The 21,882-nt window shown below is 34.9% G+C and overlaps 1 protein-coding gene across 3 annotated transcripts in view; it reads right to left on the bottom strand.

The window, feature by feature from the left end:
* MKLN1 (muskelin 1) overlaps nt 1–21,882 on the bottom strand; it is a 178,691-nt gene that overhangs the window by 111,334 nt on the left and 45,475 nt on the right. For all 3 annotated transcript variants that reach the window (XM_029233749.1, XM_029233750.1, XM_029233751.1), the window contains exon 2: nt 16,468–16,537. In XM_029233749.1, coding sequence (XP_029089582.1) covers nt 16,468–16,537 — 70 coding nt within the window. The remainder of the gene's footprint in view (nt 1–16,467; nt 16,538–21,882) is intronic.

Raw genomic sequence — 21,882 nt, 5'->3', positions numbered from 1 at the left:
CGTCAGTTCATTAGGGAACACATTTTACATTATGCAGGCTGTCTTCAATAATAAAAATTAAGAAGGAAACTACTGCTTGTCAAATACATCGGGAAAAAGCTATTTAGAAAACAACTCATGTTACATGTTGGAGTGGCTTCATGCTTTACAATAATGGGTAATACTCATGATAAAGGAGAATAGAAAGAAGTTGGTGGTCCCACTTTGTACCATACACAAAAATTAACTCAAAATGTATCAAAAGTGATCCAAAATCGAACCAATACAATCAAACCTAAAACATAAAAGTAAGAGGTAAAACTATAAAACTCTTAAGATGAAAATAGGGGTATATCTTCATGACTCTGGATTTGGCAATGGATTCTTAGATATGACTCCAAAGTACAAGCAACAAAATATAAAATAAACTGGACTTCATCAAAATTAAAGTTTTGTGCATCAAAGGACACTATCAAGAAAGTGAAAAGACAACCTATAGAGTGGGAGAAAATACTTGCAGAAATGTATCTGATGAGGGTTTAGTACCTAGAATATATAAGGAATTTGTACAACAAGAAAAAGACAGACAACCTAATTTAAAAATGGGCAAAGGACCTCAATAGCCCTTTCTCCAAAGAAGATAAACAAATGGCCATCAGGCACATGAAAAGGTGTTCAACATCATTAGTCATCAGGAAAATGCAAATCAAAACCACAATGAAATATAACTTCACACACACTAGGATGGCTATAACCAAAAAAAACAAAATAACAAGTGTTGGCAAGGATGTGAGGAAACCAGAACTCTTATACATGGTGCAGACAATGTGGAACACAGTTTGGTGGTTCCTCAAAAAGTTAAACATAGAATTACTACATGACCCAAAATTTCTACTCCTAGTTAGTTATATAATAAAAATAAATGAAAAAGGTATTCAAACAAACACCTGTACATGAATGTTTCGAGCAGAACTATTCACAATGGCCAAAAGATATATACAACCCAAATGTCCATCAACTGATGAAAGGACAAACAAAAAGAGAGTATGTCTGCACAATGAAATATTATTTAGCCATGAAAAGGAATGCAGTACTGATACATGCTACAACATAGATAAACCTCAAAAACATGTTAAGTGAAAGAGGTCAAACGCAAAAGTCCATATATTGTTATGACTCTATTTACATAAAATATTCAGGTAAATTCATAGACGCAGAAAGCAGGTAAATTCATAGAGGCAGAAAGCAGATTACTGGTTGCCAGGAGCTGGGTTAAGGGTGAAAGGAGAAACTGCTTAATTGGTGCCAGGTTTTCTTATGGGGTAATGAAATAACTAGAAGTGATGGCTGTACAACATTGTGAATGTACTAAATGACAATTGTACACTTTAAAATGGTTAGTTTTATGCTATGTGAATTTTACCTCAATAAAATAAAAGAATGAAGCTGGTGGTAACATAAAAGATGATATAATTAATATCCTGTGAGTACTAACTCCCTTGTCTGACAAATTACTCAGATTTTTATGTGTATTATCTCATTTTAATAGGAGTAGGAGGAACAGGAGTAGTATTTTAATAACAATAATCATCCTCTTCATCCTCATTTTAAAAATTCTAGCTTAGAAAGGCTACATAACTTACTACAGTTACACAGCTAAAAAACGGCAGAGCTTAGATTAAAAATCAGTCAATCTGCAAAGGAGGCAAGAATATACAATGGATAAAAAAGACAGTCTCTTCAATAAGTGGTGCTGGGAAAACTGGACGGCTATATGTAAAAGAACCTAAATTTAAGACCGGATACTGTAAAGCTCCTGAAAGAAAACATAGGCAGCACACTCTTTGACATAAATCACAGCAGTATCTTTTTTGGATCAATCTCCTACAGTAATGGAAATATAAACAAAAATAAACAAATGGGACCTAATGAAACGTAAAAGCTTTGCACAGCAAAGGAAACCATAAACAAAACAAAAAGACAATCTACAGAAAGGGAAAAAATATTTACAAACAATGAGACCAACAAGGGGTTAATTTCCAAACAGCTCATACAGCTCAACATAAAAAACCAAACAACCCAACCAAAAACTGCACAGAAGATCTAAATAGACATTTCTCCAAAGAAGACATACAGATGGCCAACAGGCACATGAAAAAATGCTCAACATCTCTAATTACTAGAGAAATACAAATCAAAACTGCAATGAGGTATCACCTCACACTAGTCAGAATGGCCAACATCAAAAAGTCTACAAATAATAAACGCTAGAGAGGGTATGGAGAAAAAGGAATGTTGGTGGGAATGTAAATTGGTACAGCCACTACAGAGAACAGTATGTGGTTCATTACAAAAAATAAAAATAGAGTTACCATATGATCTAGAAATCCCACTCCTGGGCATACATTCGGAGAAAACTATAATTTGAAAAGATACATGCACCTCAGTGTTCACAGCAGCACTATTTACAATAGACAAGACATGGAAGCAACCTCAATGTCCATCGACAGATGAATGGATAAAGAAGATGGTGTGTGTGTGTGTGTGTGTGTGTGCGCGTGCGTGTATGTGTGTGTATATATATATATGTAATGAAATATTACACATCCATAATAAAGAATGAAATAATGCCATTTGCAACAACATGGACAGACCTAGAGATTATCATAAAGTGAAGTAAGCCAGACAAAGACAAATAACATGTTATCCCTTATATGTGGAATCTTAAAAAAAAAAATGATACAAATGAACTTATTTACAAAACAGAAATAGACCCACAGACATAGAAAACAAACTTATGGTTACCAAAGGGGAAAGGATGGGGAGGGATAAATTAGGAGTTTGGGATTAACATATACACACTACTATATATAAAATACATAAACAACAAGGACCTACTGTATAGCACAGGGAACTACACTCAATATTTTATAATAATCTATTAAGGGAAAAGAATCTGAAAAAGAATATATATATATATATATAACTGAATCACTGTGCTCTACATCTGAAACTAACACTGTAAATCAACTATAGTTCAATCAAAAAAAATTTTTTTAATCAATCTGATTTTGTCTGATACTGTTGGTTGGCTGACCCAACCTCCATTCTCAATCCAGTTCTTCCTAGCCACCTTCTGGCCAAAAATAGATACATGGTAAAATTCTGGTCAATGAGATAAGCAGAAGTTTGTTGTGGGATAAGTTTTGTTTTTTGAAACAAATGCTACCTCTTTACTATCTGAACAGTTACAGCTGTAACATCCACTGTGCAACAATGAAGAAAAAGATTAAGAGAATCTCACAGATAGCCATCCCTGAGCCACTCAACTTTCAACAGTAACTGCCTAACTCTAGTTTCCTTGTGTGTGGCAGGGAAAGAGATGGGGTGATGGCGGAAAAGAAACTCTATTTGCTTAACCCACTGTTATAGGACTTTCTATTATTTGGTGCTAAAAGCATTCCTACTGATTCACTAACCCCACAGTCAAAACTTTATTTAATGACTACACAATAACAACTGTTTAGGTTTATATGAGGTTTACATTCTAAGCAGCTATTAAGATTTCTTTACTATAGAAATTGCCATAGGAAAATTGAGATTGCTATTCTTAAGTTATTAATCCTTTTTATCCATATCAAATTAATAGGTGTGGTAATATGATTTTTGGTAACTGAGTTTCTTAAGAATACAGCTGTATATTAGAGAACAGACTACACAGCTAGGCAAGGGACTATTTACATCTCTTTGTCTTTCTCATGAACTCCCACTTCCTCCCATCCCTTCCTCCTCCTTTCTCTCTTTGGTCATTCTTTAAAGTCTCAGTTTACAAGTCAGTTTTCTCTGATAACTGGTTAGTTAGATACAATGTTGTAACTAGTAAAAATGGATCTTTATACAATCTGTTGTACACCATCCATCATCCCACATACAACACCTCTGAATACAACCGAAAGCATTTGTCTATATAAAATTTTATTTATAACCAAATAGGATTTTGTTATTAAAAATTACATAAGTAAAATGTAAATTCTCTAACTGAAGTAAAGCACAATGATCTGACAAATACATTTTAGGTAAAATTTTTAATGTTTAATCACATTATTGATAAATTTTATAACTTTATTTTTCAAACTCTTGGGCATCAATGCTGAGTACTGTTACTACTAAACAGTGTTATCCCATTAGTTAAAGAGGTTTCCATGACTTTTAATTTGGAAAAATAACTGCTGTAGATTTAGTAATAGAAACTGTAAAAAAAAAAAAAAAAAGTCATAAAGAATGAACATTTTAGAAAAACTATTTTAGATCCTTTATTATCAACCTTTAAATTCTGTATATGTGAATATTAATAAATTAATTTTAAAATAAAACAACAACTCACAATCTCTTTATCAAAGCAGAGGGTAGGCTCATAGAGGATCAAAGAACTATCTATCACATGGTCTTTAATTTAGCCATAGAATTAAGGAAACAATGAAAAAAATTTAATGTTCAAAACTGTTCACAATTTCAGCCCAAAGAGATTTTTTTCAGCATGAAAAACAATTTAAAAATCATTTTTAATCATATGGATGTTAACAATTTATAAGAAATAAAGATGATATAAAGGAGAAATGATGATCTATCAGCATCCATTAGATTAGATGGATCTATCAGCAAAAGTATATCCCAGGAGGTGAGTCTTAAAGGATGAGACAGAGTGCATTAGTTTCCTCAGGCTGCCATAACATATTACCACAAACTTGGTGGTTTAAAACAACGGAAATTTATTCTCTCACAGTTCTGGAGGCCAGAAGTCTGAAATCAAGATGTTAGGAGGACCATGTTCCCTCCAAAGGCTCTAAGAGAGGATCCTTCTTTGTCACTACCCGTTATCCAGTGGCTCCTGGTGTTCCTTGCTTGTGGCAGCATAACTCCAATCTCTGCCTCCATCTTCACATGACCTTCTTCCTTGTGTCCCTCTGTATTTTCTCCTTTTCTGTGTCTAATAAAAACACTTGTCATTGGATTTAGGGCTCACCCTAATCCAGGATGATCTCACTCTAAGATCTTTATCTTAATCACATCTGCTAAAACCTATATTTCAAATAAGGTTACATTCTGAGGTTGCACATATCTTTTTTGGGAGGGAGGGGCACTAATAACCTACTACACAGAGTTAGGCAGGCAAAAAGGCTTATGAAAAATGAGTTATAGAAGCTGTTAAAAGGCCAGCATGGTTGGAGCCTAATAAGCAAGGTGGAGAATGGTAATGTTGAGATTGAAGAGGTAAGCAGTTACCATATCATGCATTATAAATTATAAATGCAATGGAATCCATTAAGCACAATGGAAAGCCAAGATCTGATTAACATCACACACACACACACACACACACACACACACACACGCACACACAGAGTCTGCCTTGTACAGAATGGATTGGAGGGACTGGCAGATGAGTTAGGATAGTTACAATAATTCTGACAAGAGATGACATGAAGGAGACTTGAACTAAGGTGGTGCAGAGATAGAGAGGATTAGACAGTTTTGACATATATTTTGGAGATAGAATGAATGGGGTTAAGTGATAGCTGGATATAGGGAGGGGGGAAGGGAGTATCAAGATGATGGTTTAGTTTCTGACTAGAATAACAGGGTAGTTGAAATATCATTTACTCTGATGTGAAGGACTGACAATGAAACAGGCAGCATGAGAACAGGAAATAACACTGGAAAAGTCCAGACTGTATATCTATGTAAATCTCAGACTGTATAATAAATCACCCAGTGTCTTAAAACAATAGTGATTTATGATTTCTCATGATTCTGTGGGTTCAATGGATAGTTCTTCCATGATATCTCCTGGACTTATTCATGTAGCTGTATCAGCTGGTGGGACTGGACTTAGTTGGGGTAGAGAGTGGGGAAGCTGGACTTAGCTGGGATGACTGGGTCCCTCCATATAGGCTTTTATCCTCAAGGAGGCTACATGGGCTTTCTTCAGAGCAAGTCGTCTCAGAGTTCAAGATACAGAGAACAGAAGCTACAAGGCCTTTTGAGGCCTTGCTTAGAAGTTGCAATAACAATTCCATAGAATTTTCTGTTGGTTAAAGCAAGTGACAAGGCCAGCCAAGATTTATAAGGTAGGGGAACAGACTGCACCTCTTACTGGAAGGAGCTGTAATATGTGACCATATTAAGAAATTTGGACTCTATTCTAGGAGAAGTAGAGAAACATAAAAGTGTTTTAAGATATGGGAAACAATAAAATTCAATACCCATTCAGGATTAGAAATTCTCAGAAAACTACAAATAGAAGAAAATTTTCTCAAACTGACATAGGACATCTATAAAATATCCACAGCCAGCATCATACTTAATGAAAATTCCCCCTAGTACTGGGACATAAGAAAAGTTGAGGCTGGGGAGCCACAGAAGGGGAGGAAATATTTGCAAACCATGTATCTGATAAAGGACTTATACACAAAACATACAAAGGCTCTAAAATTCAATAATAAGAAAGTAAACAAACAAATGCTAAAATGGACAAACCTTTTGAATAGACATGTCACCAAAGAACATTTAGAGAGGCAAACAACCATATGAAAAGATGGTCAACATCAATAATCATTTTTAAAATGCAAATTAAAACCACAAAGACTTGTTCATTAATTTTCAATGCATCTTTATTTGTAATTGCCAAAAGCTGGAAAACAATCCAGTGTCCATCAACAGATAAGTACATAAACAAACTGTGATATGTCCATATGAGAGAATTCAGTTGGGCAACAAAAATGAATGAATTATTGATGCAAACTACAACATGGATGAATCTCAAAATAATCACTTTGAGTGAAATAAGTCAGACAAAAAATGCATACCATATTTCTCCACTTATATAAAACCCTAGAAAATGCAAATGAATCTACAGTGAAAGAAGCGTGGTACCTAGAGATGGGGGATGGAGGTGAGTGGAAGGGATTAAAAGAAGACATGGAAAACTTTGGTGGTAATAGTCATGTTTAGTATTTCAGGAGTGGTGGTATTTTCAAGAGCGTACACATATGTTCAAACGTATCACACTGTACAGTAAAAATATAAAGTTTATTGTATGTCCATTATACTTTAATAGCTGCTTAAAAATAATAAAAGTGTTAAAGAAATGAATAAGCAAGTCACAGACTGGGAGAAAATATTCACAATACATAACTTACAAGGAACTTATACCCAGAATATATATAAACAACTTCTACAACCCAGTAATAAAAAAAGAAAACAACCCCACTCTTTTAAAGGAGTAAAAATTCACAAGAAAGATAAATGAACAGCCATAAGCAAATGGAAAGAAGTGCTTAATATAAAGAGTCATCAGGGAATTATAAATTAAAACCATTTTACACCACCAATAAACACTAAAATTAAAATGTGTGTCAATGCCAAATGTTGGTGAGGCTATGAAGCAACTAGCAGTCTGATAATTTCATACAAAGTAATGTACAGCTGACCCTGAACAACATGGGTTTGAACTGCACAGGTACACTTACATGCAACATTTTTGCAGTAAATACCTTGGAAAATTTTTTGGAGATTTGCAACAATCTGAAAAGACCTAGAAATTTGAAAAAAAACTGAAAAAGAGACAATTTGGAAAAAGCCTAGAAATAACAAAAAAATTAAGAAAAAGGTATGCAACGAATGCATAAAATATATGTAGATACTAGTCTATTTTATCATTTACTACCATAAAATATATACAAATCTATTATAAAAAGTTAAAATTTATCAAAACTTACACACACAAACCCTTACAAACTGTATATGGTGCCATCTGCAGTGAGGTGAAATGTAAACAAAGTTGCAATATTAAATCGTAACTGCATAAAATTAACTGCAATATATACTATACTACTGTAATAATTTCATAGCCACCTTCTGTTGCTATTGTGGTGAGCTCAAGTGTTGAGAGCATCTGCCTAAAATGCCATGTGATGCTTATCATCTCCATGTGAGCAGCTGTCTCTCCAGTAAATTGCATATCACAATAAAAAGTGATCTCTCGCAGTTCTCACGTATTTTTCACTGTTTAGTGCAATACTGTGAACCACGAATAAAACCATGAAACCCATACAAAGCGCCACTCGTAATGCTGGAAGTGCTCCCAAGAAGCAAAGAAAAGTCATGACATTATAAGAAAAAGTTGAATTACTTAATATCTACCACAGATTGGTGTCCGCAGCTGCAGATACCCACCATTTCAAGATAAATGAATCTCAAGTAAGGCCCATTGTAATAAAAGAGAAAGAAATCCATGAAGCCATTGCTACAGCTATGCCAGAAGGCACAAAAACCGTGCAGTTTTCGTGAAATACCTTTTAATCTTATTTTGAAAATGTAGCTTTTATGTGGGTGCAGGATTGCTATAAGAAAGGCATTACCTACAGACTCTAATGATCGAGAAAAAGCAAAGTCATTACATGACAACTTAAAGCAAAAGGAATGTGAAAGATCTAAAGCTGGAGAATTTAATGCTAGCAAAGGATGGTTTGATAATTTTACAATAGAAAAAGGTTTGGCTTAAAAAATGTCAAGGTAGGGCCTCCCTGGTGGCACAGTGGTTAAGAATCTGCCTGCCAATGCAAGGGACAAGGGTTCGAGCCCTGGCCCAGGAAGATCCCACATGCCGCGGAGCAACTAAGCCCATGAGCCACAACTACTGAGCCTGAGCTCTAGCCTGCAAGCCACAACTACTGAGCCCACGTGCCACAACTACTGAAGCCTGTGCGCCTAGAGCCAGTGCTCCGCAACGAGAAACCACAACAATGAGAAGCCCGTGCACCACAACACAGCTCGCCACAACTAGAGAAAGCCCATGCACAGCAATGAAGACCCAACACAGCCAAAAATTAATTAATTAATTTAAAAAAATGTCAAGGTATCAGGGGAATCAGTGCACCAGCCAACCTAGAGGCAGCATATGAGTTTCCAAATGCCATTAACAAAATCATTGAGGAGAAAAAATAGCTGCCTGAACAAGTTTTTAATGTGCCATATCCTGGGGAAAAAATTCCACAAAGGATATTTAAGAAAGGAAGTGAGCACCAGGATTTAAGGCAGGAAGGGATAGGCTGACTCTACTATTTTGTGTAAATGCAGTCGGGTTTATGATCGGGACTGCCCTTTTCTATAAGGTTGTAAAACAAGAAGGCCTGGGTGAAAACCCTTTTTCTGGATTGGTTCCACTGATGCTTTGTCCTTGAAGACAGGAAGCGCTTTGCCAGTAAGGGACTACCTTTTAAAGTTCTTTTGATATTGGACAATACCTCTGGCTACTCAGAACCCCGTGAGTGCAATGTCAAAGGCATCAAAGTGGTCTACTTGCCCCCAAATACAATGTCTCTAACTCAACCTCTAGATTAGGGAGTCATAAGGACCTTTAAGGTTCATTACACACGGTACTCCATGGGAAGGACTGCCAATGCTATGGAAGAAAACTCTGGTAGAACATCATGGAAGTCTGGAAGGATTTCACCACTGAATATGCCATGGTTATTGTAGAAAAAGCTGTGAAAGTCATTAAGCCCAAAACAACAAATTCCTGCTGAGGAAAACTGTGTCTAGATTTGTGTATGATTTCACAGGATTTATGACAGTCAATCAAGGAAATCCTGAAAGAGATAGTTGATATGGCAAAAAAGGTAAGGGGTGAAGGGTTTCAAAACATGGATCTTGGAGAAATTCAAGAGCTAACAGACACCACACCAGAGGAATTAACAGAAGATAACTTGATGGAGATGAGTGCTTCCAAACCAGTGCCAGACGATGAGGAAGAAGACACAGAAGAAGCAGTGCCGGAAAACAAACTGACATTAGACAATCTGGCAGAAAGAAGGATTCCAATTATTCAATACTGCTTTTGACTTCTTTTACAACATGGACCCTTCTATGACATGGGCACTAAAACTAAAGCAAACAGTGGAAGAAGGATTGGTACTGTATAGAAACATTTTTAGAGAAATGGAAAAGCAAAAAAGTCAGAAATTACAGTGTATTTATGTAAGGTTACACCAAGTGTGCCTGCCTCTCCTGCCTCCTCTTGGAACTCCTCTACCTCTTCCACCGAGGCCACTCCGGAGACAGCAAGACCAACCCCTCATCTTCCTCCTCCTCCTCAACCTACTCAACATGAAGATAACAAGGATGAAGACCTTTATGATGACCCACTTCCACTTAATGAATAGTAAATAATCATCATGCTGTACAATCAATAAACCTCTGCTGTATATATGTGTGCGTCTTCATGTGAAAATTTAGTAAGTGTACAGCAAGAACTATATGAAACGTTTCTGTGTCATCATCATTGCCTAAGTATTCATTGTGTAGAACACCATGCACAAGACTTGTATTGAAGTGGATAGCCTATCCTTACGTAGGCATAAGGTGTCTGACATTTTACACAAAATTAACAATGTTAGTTTTCTTACTGTTTGATAACTTTGTTTTCAGATGATTACATTATCATACAGTACGCTCCCCTCTCTCTAGTAACTGGAAAAACTAAGTGTCAGCCTATCATCACAGGTAAGTAGTTTTTGAGAAAATGTTAACAATGTTTCCAAAACTGTATTATGAATATGACTATAACACTGTATACCATAAAAATTTTATAACAACTCATTCATTAGTGTATAGGGTAGGGTACTGTGAAGCAACTGTATCAATTACACTAGGCTACCAGAAATCAACCATATTGCTGCTTCTTCATTATCAATGCATGAATAGCTATACCTGTAAATAAATATGAATTTCTTTTCCACATTTTACCTTTTCATTTTTAGTGTCTAGTGTTAGTAATACATATAACATCTACAGTGTTTTGTATCATGTGAGACGATATTGATGTAGGTACCGACACACAATTCATCTTGTACACAGACAACATACACTTATGATATTGATAAACATAGCACAGTAAAGTAAATGTACTTTCTCTTCCTTATGATTTTCTTAATAACATTTTCTTTTCTCTAGCTTACTTTATTGTAAGATATAGTGTATAATACATATAACGTACAAAATACGTGTTAACCGACAATATATCTTATCAATAAGCCTTCGGATCAACAGTAGGCTATCGGTAATATTTGGGGGAGTCAAAAGTTACATGCAGATTTTCAACTGCATGGGGGTTGCCACCTCTTCACATTGTTAAAGGGTCAACTGCATCTCTACCTTACGATGCAGCAATTCTATCTCTAGATATTTACCCCCAAATAAGGGAAAGTATGTATTATTTTTTAAATCTTATAAAAGAATGTTTATATAAGCTTTATTCATAATCACCCAAAACTGAAATATTGCAAATGTCCATAAACAGGAAAATGGATAAACAAATCTTGGCATGTCCATAGAACAGAATGGTATTCTGTAATGAAAAGATATGAAATATTGATGCACATAAGACATGGACAAGCATCCCTCCACCCCAAAATTCTGAGTATAAAAAGCCATATATAAAATATAGAGTATATACTCATTTCTATTAATTTTAGAACTGGTAAAACTAATCTACAGCAAAAGAAATCCAAACAGTGGTTGCCTCTGGGTAGAAGGTGAGAGAGTTAAGGATTCACTGGTAAGGGACAGAAAGAATCTTCCTGACCCGATGAAAACATTTTTTATCTTGATAGGGGTGTAAATTATATTAGTGTGTGCATTTTTCAAAATGGATACTATACACTTAAGGTTCATGCATTTCACTATATGGAAATCATATTAAATAAAAATGTATTATTCAAAACATACAATGTTCTTTTCACACACTTGGGCAAAATACCATAAAGAAGCTTCATAAATTTACTGGTATCCTGTTTCCACAGATAGAAATTACATTGAAATGCATATATTTTCTCCTTACTTTGCAAGTAACTCTTATTCCTATAATATTCTTGTTATGGTTCATCAAACAGAGAAAGAATAACTTAAGTGTACTGCAAAAGCTGTAACACACACACATACACCCAACTGTATTAAGTAATCACTAAAGTTTTTTTTGACCTGCAAAAGCAGAATTCCTGCAGTTTGTTAAACAACTTTAACTACTCTCTCTCTAGCCCCAGAAAGCAAAGAATATTACCTAATACCATACTTTTATTTAAACTACCTTAGAAGGAACTTATAATTGTAGTAGAAGAATTATGATCTAATCTTTCTTAAAGCAATTATCAAGACATATGTAACTGCCTGTACATTTCAACCAACCCTAGCGTATTCCCCAGTCACCTTGAAAGACATATTTTCCATGGCAGTATCAGTAACTTCTATAAAACATATCTGATGTGGGAGAAGGGTGAAATTACTATCTTAAAGTATTTATAGGGTTTTCATTCATGCTACATTTACTCCCTCCCAGTACAGAGAGAGAATCCAGAATCAACAGCAATGTTTTCTCATTAGGTCTAAAAATATTTGCTCCCTACCACAATGAAAATGGCTTTCATTTTTTTCCGTTTATATAAATTATAAATATAAATTGAAAATGAGAATCAAAAGAGATAAAAGTATAAGAATAAAATTGAAAAGAAATTTAAAATTACCTAAATGCCATTATCCTGACACAACCACCACCATTTTGATGATGATTCATTTGAACTCTATGCACACACTCACACAGACACATACTTTACATAAGTCGAATATCAAATATTTTGACGGGAATAACTTTTTAAAATAATTGTTTTCTCTCTTTTTCCTATCTCATCTCCTCCTCTCTTAAATAACCAATGCCAACAACCAGATGTATATCCTATCATATCTTTATCTGGGCTCACTGTATCAAATAAAAATATATACATGTACATACACATATAGTGGTGAGGGAGGGACAGTTGTTATTCAGGTAACAACAGTAGGATCTTATTATAGATGTTTCTCTGCATCATGCTTTTCTCATTTTACAGTGGAAATTCCTCCAAGTTAACTGGTATGAAGCCAGTTCATTTCATTTAAATGGCTGACAATATTCCATGAAAAATGTATTCAAGCATTCCCCAGCAGATGTGTTCTCTTTTTTTCTCCTGCGTCAAAATCTGACCCTCACTAACAGGGTGAAATAATAAATGTTTGTTTTTAACTGCTAAATTCTGCGGTCATTTGTTACACAGCAATTGATGACTAATACAGCACCCAAGGTCAAAAGAAATATCAACAGTTCTATTTCTTAAGTAGTTAGGTCCAAACAATAAGTATAACACTTATGCCCTGACAATTTAGTAGCCATCCAAAAAAAAATAATCAACATATATTACAAGAAAAATATTTGTATTTTTACCTACCCCACTCATAACCCAACACAAGCTTTCGAGAGAAGTGTTTAGGGTTCATTCACTCTCAAAACATGCCATACGTCCTAGCATTCATGTACACACTTACAGTTTTTTCTCATTATGGGAAAAAAAGGAGTAGCTGAGAGGCTTTGATTTTGTTTTCCACTCCTCTCTAGATAACTGCACCATTAACTTCCTTATCTGCTTAAGCTGCATATACTAAACATAATTAAAATTTCTTACTGACAGAATCAAGCACTGTGAGCATCAAACAGTATATCCGAATAACAGCGATGCCTTAGATCTGTGCAGTCTAATACACAGCCACTAGCCACCTGGGGCTATTTAATCTAAAATAATTAAATAAAATTTAAAATTGCATTCCTTAGATGCACTAGCCTCATTTCAAGTACTCAATAGCCACCTGTGGTTAGCAGCTGCCGTATTATACAGTGCAGATTATAGAGTATTTTCATCACTGCAGAAAGTTTACTAGAAACACTATCCTAGAGGTTAATGAAATACAGAGTATTCTTGCACTAAAGACCCCCTATATGTTATACTTTTGGTTTTCTATTTGTTACTTAGATTTTTCTGTCTTCCCCCTTATGACACTTTGTCAGTTGTCAACTTGCTGTTAATGTGCCTATCTTTCACAGCTACGCCCCCCATGCACAAAGCTGCTTCCAGTTGCTGAAACTGAAAGAAACAATCAACCAAACAGAATAACATTATATCCAAAGTGGATTCTTAAGAAAAGGCCCTTAGAACCTAAAATCTCATCACAATGCTTTTGATTTTTCAGAGTCCTCTTTTCCTTTCTTTCTAATTCTCAGACCTGTTCAAGATATGGTAAATGAATTGTTAGTTACAGTACAGTTGTTCCTCACTATTCATGGGTTTTGCACTTGTAAATTCATCTACTCACTAAAATTTATTTTTAACATCAAATCAATACTCTCAGTCATTCCTGGACATGCACAGAGCAGCAAAAAATTTAAGTTGCCAGAAGCACACTCTCCCAGCTAAGGTCAAACAATGGACCCTATGCCTTCTTGTTTTAGCTCTCATACTACAAACAAGTTTCCTTTTCATGGTCTATTTAGGCACATTTAAAAATATTTCTGTGTTTTCTGTTGGTGTTTCACTGTCTAAAATGATCCCCAAGTATAGTGCTGAAGTGCTGTCTAGTGTTTCTAAATGCAAGAAGGCTGCAATGTGCCTTACAGAGAAAATATGTGTATTAGATAAGCTTCATTCAGGCAAGAGTTATAGTGCTAATGGCTGTGAGTCCAATGCTAATGAATAAACAATATACACAAAGTAAGGTGTCTTTAAACAGAAATGCATATAAAGCAACATTATGTATTGACTGGTTGATGAAAATCTGTAACAAGAGGCTATTACAGTGAAAGATCCACCAGACTGGTAAAATCTAAAAATCATCCATAGAAGTGATGGGAAGAACACAATGCACAACAACTTTCATACACTGCCAGTCAGAGTATAAATTATACATCTATTTTGTAAAAACAGTTTTGCATTACCAGATAAAAGTTGGACACACATATCCTCTATGATCCAGCAATTGTACACCAAGGTATATACCCTAAAGAAACTCTTGTATGTGTGTACCAGGAAAAAACATAGAAGAATATTCATAGCATCTTGTTCCTAAGAGCAAAAACTATAAAAAACTCAAAAGCCTATCAACTGAAAAATGGATAGATATATTTTGGCATACTTATATACTGGAATACTAAACAGTAGTGAAAACTAACAAACTATAATTATACTCGGCAACATTAATATCATAATGTTAAGCAAACAAACAAAAAGCTAGCCAAAGAAGATGTATAATGAGTGATTCAATATATATTATATCTATATAAAGCCAAAGCCAGACAAAACTTAAATCACAGGAATTTATAAACATATACATATATAATACTGTGAGAATATGCTTAACAAAATATGAAATAATAATTACTGGGGGGGATTAGAGGATAGATATAAGATGGGGCTCACAGGAAGCTTCAAAGGTTGTAGCAGTTTTCCATTTCTAAAGATGGTTGACAAGTAAACAGGTATTTGCTTTATTATTCTTTATATTTTATATATAAATGTGTGTGTATTCTTTGGATATATATTTTGCAATTAAACACTTAAAACACCAGGTGATCCAAAAAGGTTTGTAAACTGTAAAAAAACAATTAAAAAGGAAATATAAGTAGAGACTAGGTTTCCAAGAATTACACTAGAATAAAAAAAAAATAAAGTAAGTTTTATTTACCCATCTTCTTTACCTATCAGAGCATTAATTTCCTCAAGGATATGGACATAAGTGCTAATGCTGAAAGTGTAATATAACTGAAAAATGATTATTTTTTAATTCAGATGACATCAGACACCACTTGTCAAGGAAACAATTTAGCTCATGGTCCTAATATCATCTAAATATACTAGTTTAGTAAAATAACAAACTATATTAAGCTTATTTTCCCTAAAAGGCAGTTACTGAATCACTGAGTCAAAGTTGAATTTACTAACATCTCCTTAAATATTTACAGAATGACTTGAGTTTAAGTGCAGTAGAAGTCACAACCTCTGCTCAGATCAGTACTCTGATCAGTTACTACTCAGAACACTAACAGCACCTTAACCAGTCCTTTTTAGTTAACATTTTCCTCAAAACGTAACAAGAAACTTAGTTTTGCATCATTAGTAATCCAGAAAAATCATAAATTAGATTTTAAATGTTCCAGTAGAGAGAAGTATAAAGTCTACGCTTCATCAAATTCCACACTGTATTTGCCTATGAAATAAAAATTCTTCCAAAATGTAAACAAACAAAAAAAGAGGAAATAAAAATTTACCTCTGGGACTTCCCTGGTGGTCCAGTGGTTAAGACTCTGCGCTCCCAATGCAGGGGGCCCGGGTTTGATCCCGGGTCAGGTAACTATATTCTGCATGCTGCAACTAAAAGAGCCCAAGAGCCCGCATGCCGCAACTAAGACCTCACGCAGCCAGATAAATAAATTTAAAAAAAAAAAAAAATTTACCTCACAATTTCAAAGACTGAATAAACTATTAATGGAATCTAGATAACTGATATCAGTTAAGTGCATGCCTATTTAAAATCTGACTTCTGAATGGTATCAAGAGCTACACATAATCTTACCTGGGGAGGGTAGTTGCTCTCTGAAGACCACCGTGAAGACTGGTCATTTGGCTTATCCACTAAAATGTTCCTGAAATAAAGAAATGAAAATTATAGCAATTAATTAAAAGAATAAGTGAACAGGCATATACAAAAAGAGAAATAATCTACCAGATGCTAAAATTATCACAAAGTTATATAATGCCTGGAAATTGAATAAGAAGAGAAAATTAAACAGAATAAGAAACACAGAAAATGTCTAGTAATTTAAAAATTTTAAAATATGATAAAGGTAGCATTTTAAACAATTGAAAAAAGTACTATATACATATGCATATATGTGTGTGTGTGTGTGTGTGTGTGTATAGCTCTACTTCACATCAAGTGACAAAATGAACTATAGTTGTATTTAGGAATTTAAGGTAAATAAAGTAATAAAATATCTAATAATTAATAAAATACTCTCTCCCTCTCCCTCCCTCTCTCTCTCTCTCCTCCCTCCCTCCCTCCCTCTCTCTCTCTCTCTCTCTCTATATATATATATGTATATAAAATCAATCTTTGGATTAAAAAGGTCTTTTAAGCCGAGCACCAAAAACAGAACTGTGAAAAAAGGAACTGATATAAGTAACTTTGGAAGACAGTGCTCTCACTGGAAACTGTAAAGTTAAAGACAAATAGAACCATACACAAAAACTGTATTTTACGGACTTCCCTGGTGGCGCAGTGGTTAAGAATCCGCCTGCCAATGCATGGGACATGGGTTCGAGCCCTGGTCCAGGAAGATCCCACATGCCATGGAGCAGCTAAGCCTGTGCGCCACGACCACGGAGCCCACGCTCTAGAGCCCGCATGCCACAACTACTGAGCCCACGTGCTGCAACTACTGAAGCCCGCACGCCTAGAGCCCGTGCTTCGCAACAAGAGAAGCCACCACAATGAGACGCCCGCACACCGCAACAAAGAGTAGCCCTCGCTCACTGCTACTACAGAAAAGCCCGCACACAGCAACAAAGACCCAACGCAGCCAAAATTAAATTAATTAATTTAAAAAACTGTACTTTATTTGATAAAGTTATTTCTCGGAGGGATATGGGTTAATTCTGAAACACTTTGTATACTGGGGTCAAACAAATAAGTAAATGAACGGTAGATGATGGAAGTCAAGCTTCTCACTTCGAGTGGGAAGCTACAGAAAAGCAAGGGCATGGAGGTTGGAATGATCCTGATGGTACTGAAATAGAGTCAGAGACATCAGTGTGAACTCATATTTAGGTTTATATAGATACAGATTCAGAAGTAATTATATGTGAATGTGCGTACATACACCCATGCACACTGACACAAATAGTATTCCTAGCTCTGTTCACTAATAGAGACTAGAAGCAGTGACACCCCCAGTAGCAGTGAGTACACCAATGCCGAATCTTGGTTTCTACATACCACAGTCCAATAGAAGGAAACAGGGATTCTTGGGGAGGTAGCTGATTCTAGGATTAGAGCAGGGAATCCAGAAGATTAGCCTAGAGCATGTTGTAGTGCTCAAAACAACAAGAGAAAAAGGAAGGTGGGGGCATGTCAAAGGGACACAGAGGAGCCAACATGAAAGAATGAATGGCCAAAGCTAAAATAAACAACAAAATAAATAACGTAGTATTGGACTAGAACCCAAAGTATAAATATCCCTGAGTCCATACTGATATAAATAACCCCAGTCTAACAATCAGAAAAACACCAGACAGATTCAAATTGAGGAACATTCAACAAAATACATGACCAGTACTCCTCAAAACTCTCAATATATTGAAAAACAAGGAAAGACTGAAAAACTGTCACAGAGCAGAGGAGAGTAAAGAGACAAGACAACTAAAAGTAATGGTATCTTGGATGGGATCCTGGATCAGAAAGAAAACAATGGAAAAACTAATGAAATCCGAATAAAATGTGGCATTTAGGTAACAGTAATGTATCAGTGTTGGTATCTTGGTCATGACAACTGTACCATGGTAATATAAGATGTTAGCAATAGGAGAAACTAGGTGAGGGGCATAGGGGAACTTTGTACTATCTCTGCAACTTTTCTGTAAATCTAAAATCATTCTAAAATAATGTGCCTTCTCAAAGGCCCATTTATTTATCTACCTTAAAATATAGATCTATACCTGTCACAGAGAAAATTATTCTTTTTGACTTAATAAATGTCAAAAAGAATAACTTTTTTTTAAAAGGCAGTACTAGAAGGAAAAGAATTTTCTTTACATACACATCTCACAAAGGTAAAACATTAATACATAAAATAACCTCAAACAATACTAAAAGGTAAAAACCAACTAGAAAAATATAGGCAACATAAAACACAAAAGGCTAATTAAAATATGAATGAAGAGCACTTAAACATAAATACCCCATATGAAAATAGGTAAAACCCAAACATTCGAAATCAATAACCAAAAATTAGAGATTAAAACAAAGATATATATTAACCCTATAAAATTGGGCCTACACTCTCAAAACAACATGTGTTTTAATCATAATTGCAGCTGTTGGCCAGAGCTGGTAAAATGCCACTCTCATATTTTGCTGGTAGAAATGCAAATTGATACAACTTTTCATGAGAGAATTTTAATATTATATAAAAAAATCATTTCAAATATGCATATCCTTTTAAATAAAAATGATAATGACGTCAGCCACGATGACAGTGATGATGTTTGCATCTAACATTTCTGAGCTTTTATGACCTCTCAGACACTGGTCTAAGTGCTTTCCATACATAAACTATTACTGTCAAAGCACAGATTAAGAAACTGAGAGAGATAAATTAATTTGCCTAAGCATACACACCTAAGAAATAATAATTTGAACCCAAGGCAGTCTGACTCTAAAGCCAATGCTCCTAATCACCAAACTATACAGCCTCAGAATTACTCCACTTCTTGGAACTTAACCTAAAAAATAATCCAGGGGATTTAAATCATCCATATTCATCACAATACAATTTATAATAACAAACTGTGAACAACCTAATTGTCTAACAACAGAGGATGCCTTACAACAAATTATGAAATATCTGTTACAAAATACCATGTAATCATAATGTATTCTACAGCCTGACTTTAATATTGTTGGAAAATGTCCACTACATAGTGAGTGAAGGGAAAAGGTAGTTTATATACTGTAAATCAAGTGTTGTAAGTAATAATAATATTCATGCATGAAGAGAAAAGACAAAGAAGATATACTAAATTGTTAATGTAGTTCTCAATGGTGAGATTTCAGTGACTTTTTTCCTTCTTTGTGCTTTTTTGTACTTTTCAAATATTCTAAAATTAACACATCTGATACATTATCAGAAAAAAGGTGTGTTTTATTAAGAATGAATTACAAAGCAAAGATGAGAACTCTATGGAAACACTGCAGTACAGTTAAAAGCTAAAGCTAAAAAACTAGGAAAAAATCACTCTGACATGAATGTTATAAAGCATGAAAGAAAACCTAATATATTATAACTACGATAAATTGGGACCACAAAAAATCACAAAGTATAATAAATTGGAGGAGGGGAGATCAAATGCAATGTGAGTTAATTTCATCATTTTTCATAGCTCCTAAGAATAATGTTTCTGAAATTAAGAAAAAAAGAGACTCAAACATACTTAAGTTTAGAATAAAAACATACTACATATCTTATAAATTATTTGAGACAGAATATCAACAACAAAAAAAAGCAAAAAGAAGGAAATAAAAGATTAAATGAAAGCAGGACACATTAAAAACAGAAATTTTTAAATAAAATAACAATATTAATACCAAGCATCTAGTACAGTCATACATATAAATGGTCTAAAATAACATAGTAAGATATCCTTTGGACTGGGTGAATAGTAGTAACATTACTATTACACGAAGGCACACACACAATAACAGTGACTCATGACAGAAAGATATATAAGGCAGACACAATCTTTGTAAAACTAGGAGGAAGTTAAAGAAAAAGTATTAACTGGGATTAAAGGGGTCAAAGGTAGAGATAAAAAAATACAATTTAAAAAAGTATGAACTGGATGAAAACAATAACTATAAAATAATAGTTCAAGCCAAGATTGTGAGTCTTAATGAATTAAACAAAAACAAAAATAAAGCAAAACACAGTAAATATCAGAAGATACTGATAAAAAAACAGTAGCAGGAGATTAAAGTCTCTCAGCATCTAGAAAATTAATAAACAAACAACTATATAATGTCAATGTAGTGGTAAGGATTAATAGTACTATGAAGAAAAATAAAGCAAAGTAGAAGAGAAACAGACCTGAACAATATGAGGGAGCTAGCCATGTCATAATCTGAAAAATGAGCCAGATGGATCACTAAACGCAAAGTTAAGGGGGCAAACAGTTACAATATGTTATGGTCTTGTGAATTTTTTTTGTTTTCCTGTGGTACGTGGGCCTCTCACTGTTGTGGCCTCTCCCGTTGCGGAGCACAGGCTCCGGACACGCAGGCTCAGCGGCCATGTTTCACGGGCCCAGCCACTCCGCGGCATGTAGGATCTTCCCAGACCGAGGCACGAACCCATGTCCCCTGCATTGGCAGGCGGACTCTCAACCACTGCGCCACCAGGGAAGCCCGGTCTTGTGAATTTTGAAATGCCTATTAAGCAGCCCATTAGAGATCCAGCAGTCGGATTATCTGAGGCTGAAATTCAAGGAAAATGCCAGAGCTGAAAAAAATATAGAGAAACATCAGTATATCAAATGCTAAAATATTTAAAGCTATGACACTGAGTGAAATGACTCAGGGGATAAAAGAGAGCTAGAAAAGAAGCTGAAGGACTGATTAAGCTCTGGGGGCCCATTATTTAGGGGGTCCAGAAGAGAAAGATCAAGCAAAGGAGACTGAGAAGGGCCAAAGGTGAAGAAGATGAAAACCTAGAAACTGTAGATGCCAACTGAAGAAAGTATTTTGAGAACAAAGATGTGAAAACTATGTAAAATGCTGCTAAGAAGACAGGGTCTGGGAGGTATTCACCCTCATATGCCTAACTCGAAACTTAAATGCTGCCAAACAGAAAGTGCCTAATAAATATTTGATAGATATGAACAAATAAACAGTACTAAAAGGAAAAAAATTAAGGTGGTTCCATCAAAACATAGAGTATATGAATCCTTATTTATTATCTGTAATTTAAAGCTTATACTAAGATAAAAGAGAAATATGTATACTTGAAACTAATATAATACTGTGTATCAACTATACAATTAAGAAAAAAGAGAAATATGATACAGACCAGAAACAAGGTGCAGCCTAAGGGGGCTTGGAAAGATGGAAGCTTGAAGATATTCCTCATGATCTCCAGCCCAAGACTAAGTCAACTACTAAGTACCTCTCTTAAGCCCAGAAGGTGACAGAGGCCAGAACCAGAACTTTAAGAATTAC

Source organism: Monodon monoceros, unplaced genomic scaffold (assembly GCF_005190385.1).
Source record: "Monodon monoceros isolate NGI ecotype Baffin Bay Population unplaced genomic scaffold, NGI_Narwhal_1 Super_Scaffold_2, whole genome shotgun sequence".
NCBI lineage: Eukaryota > Metazoa > Chordata > Mammalia > Artiodactyla > Monodontidae > Monodon > Monodon monoceros.
The sequence above is the reverse complement of the archived record's forward strand: the minus strand, read 5'-3'. Positions and strand labels throughout refer to the sequence as shown.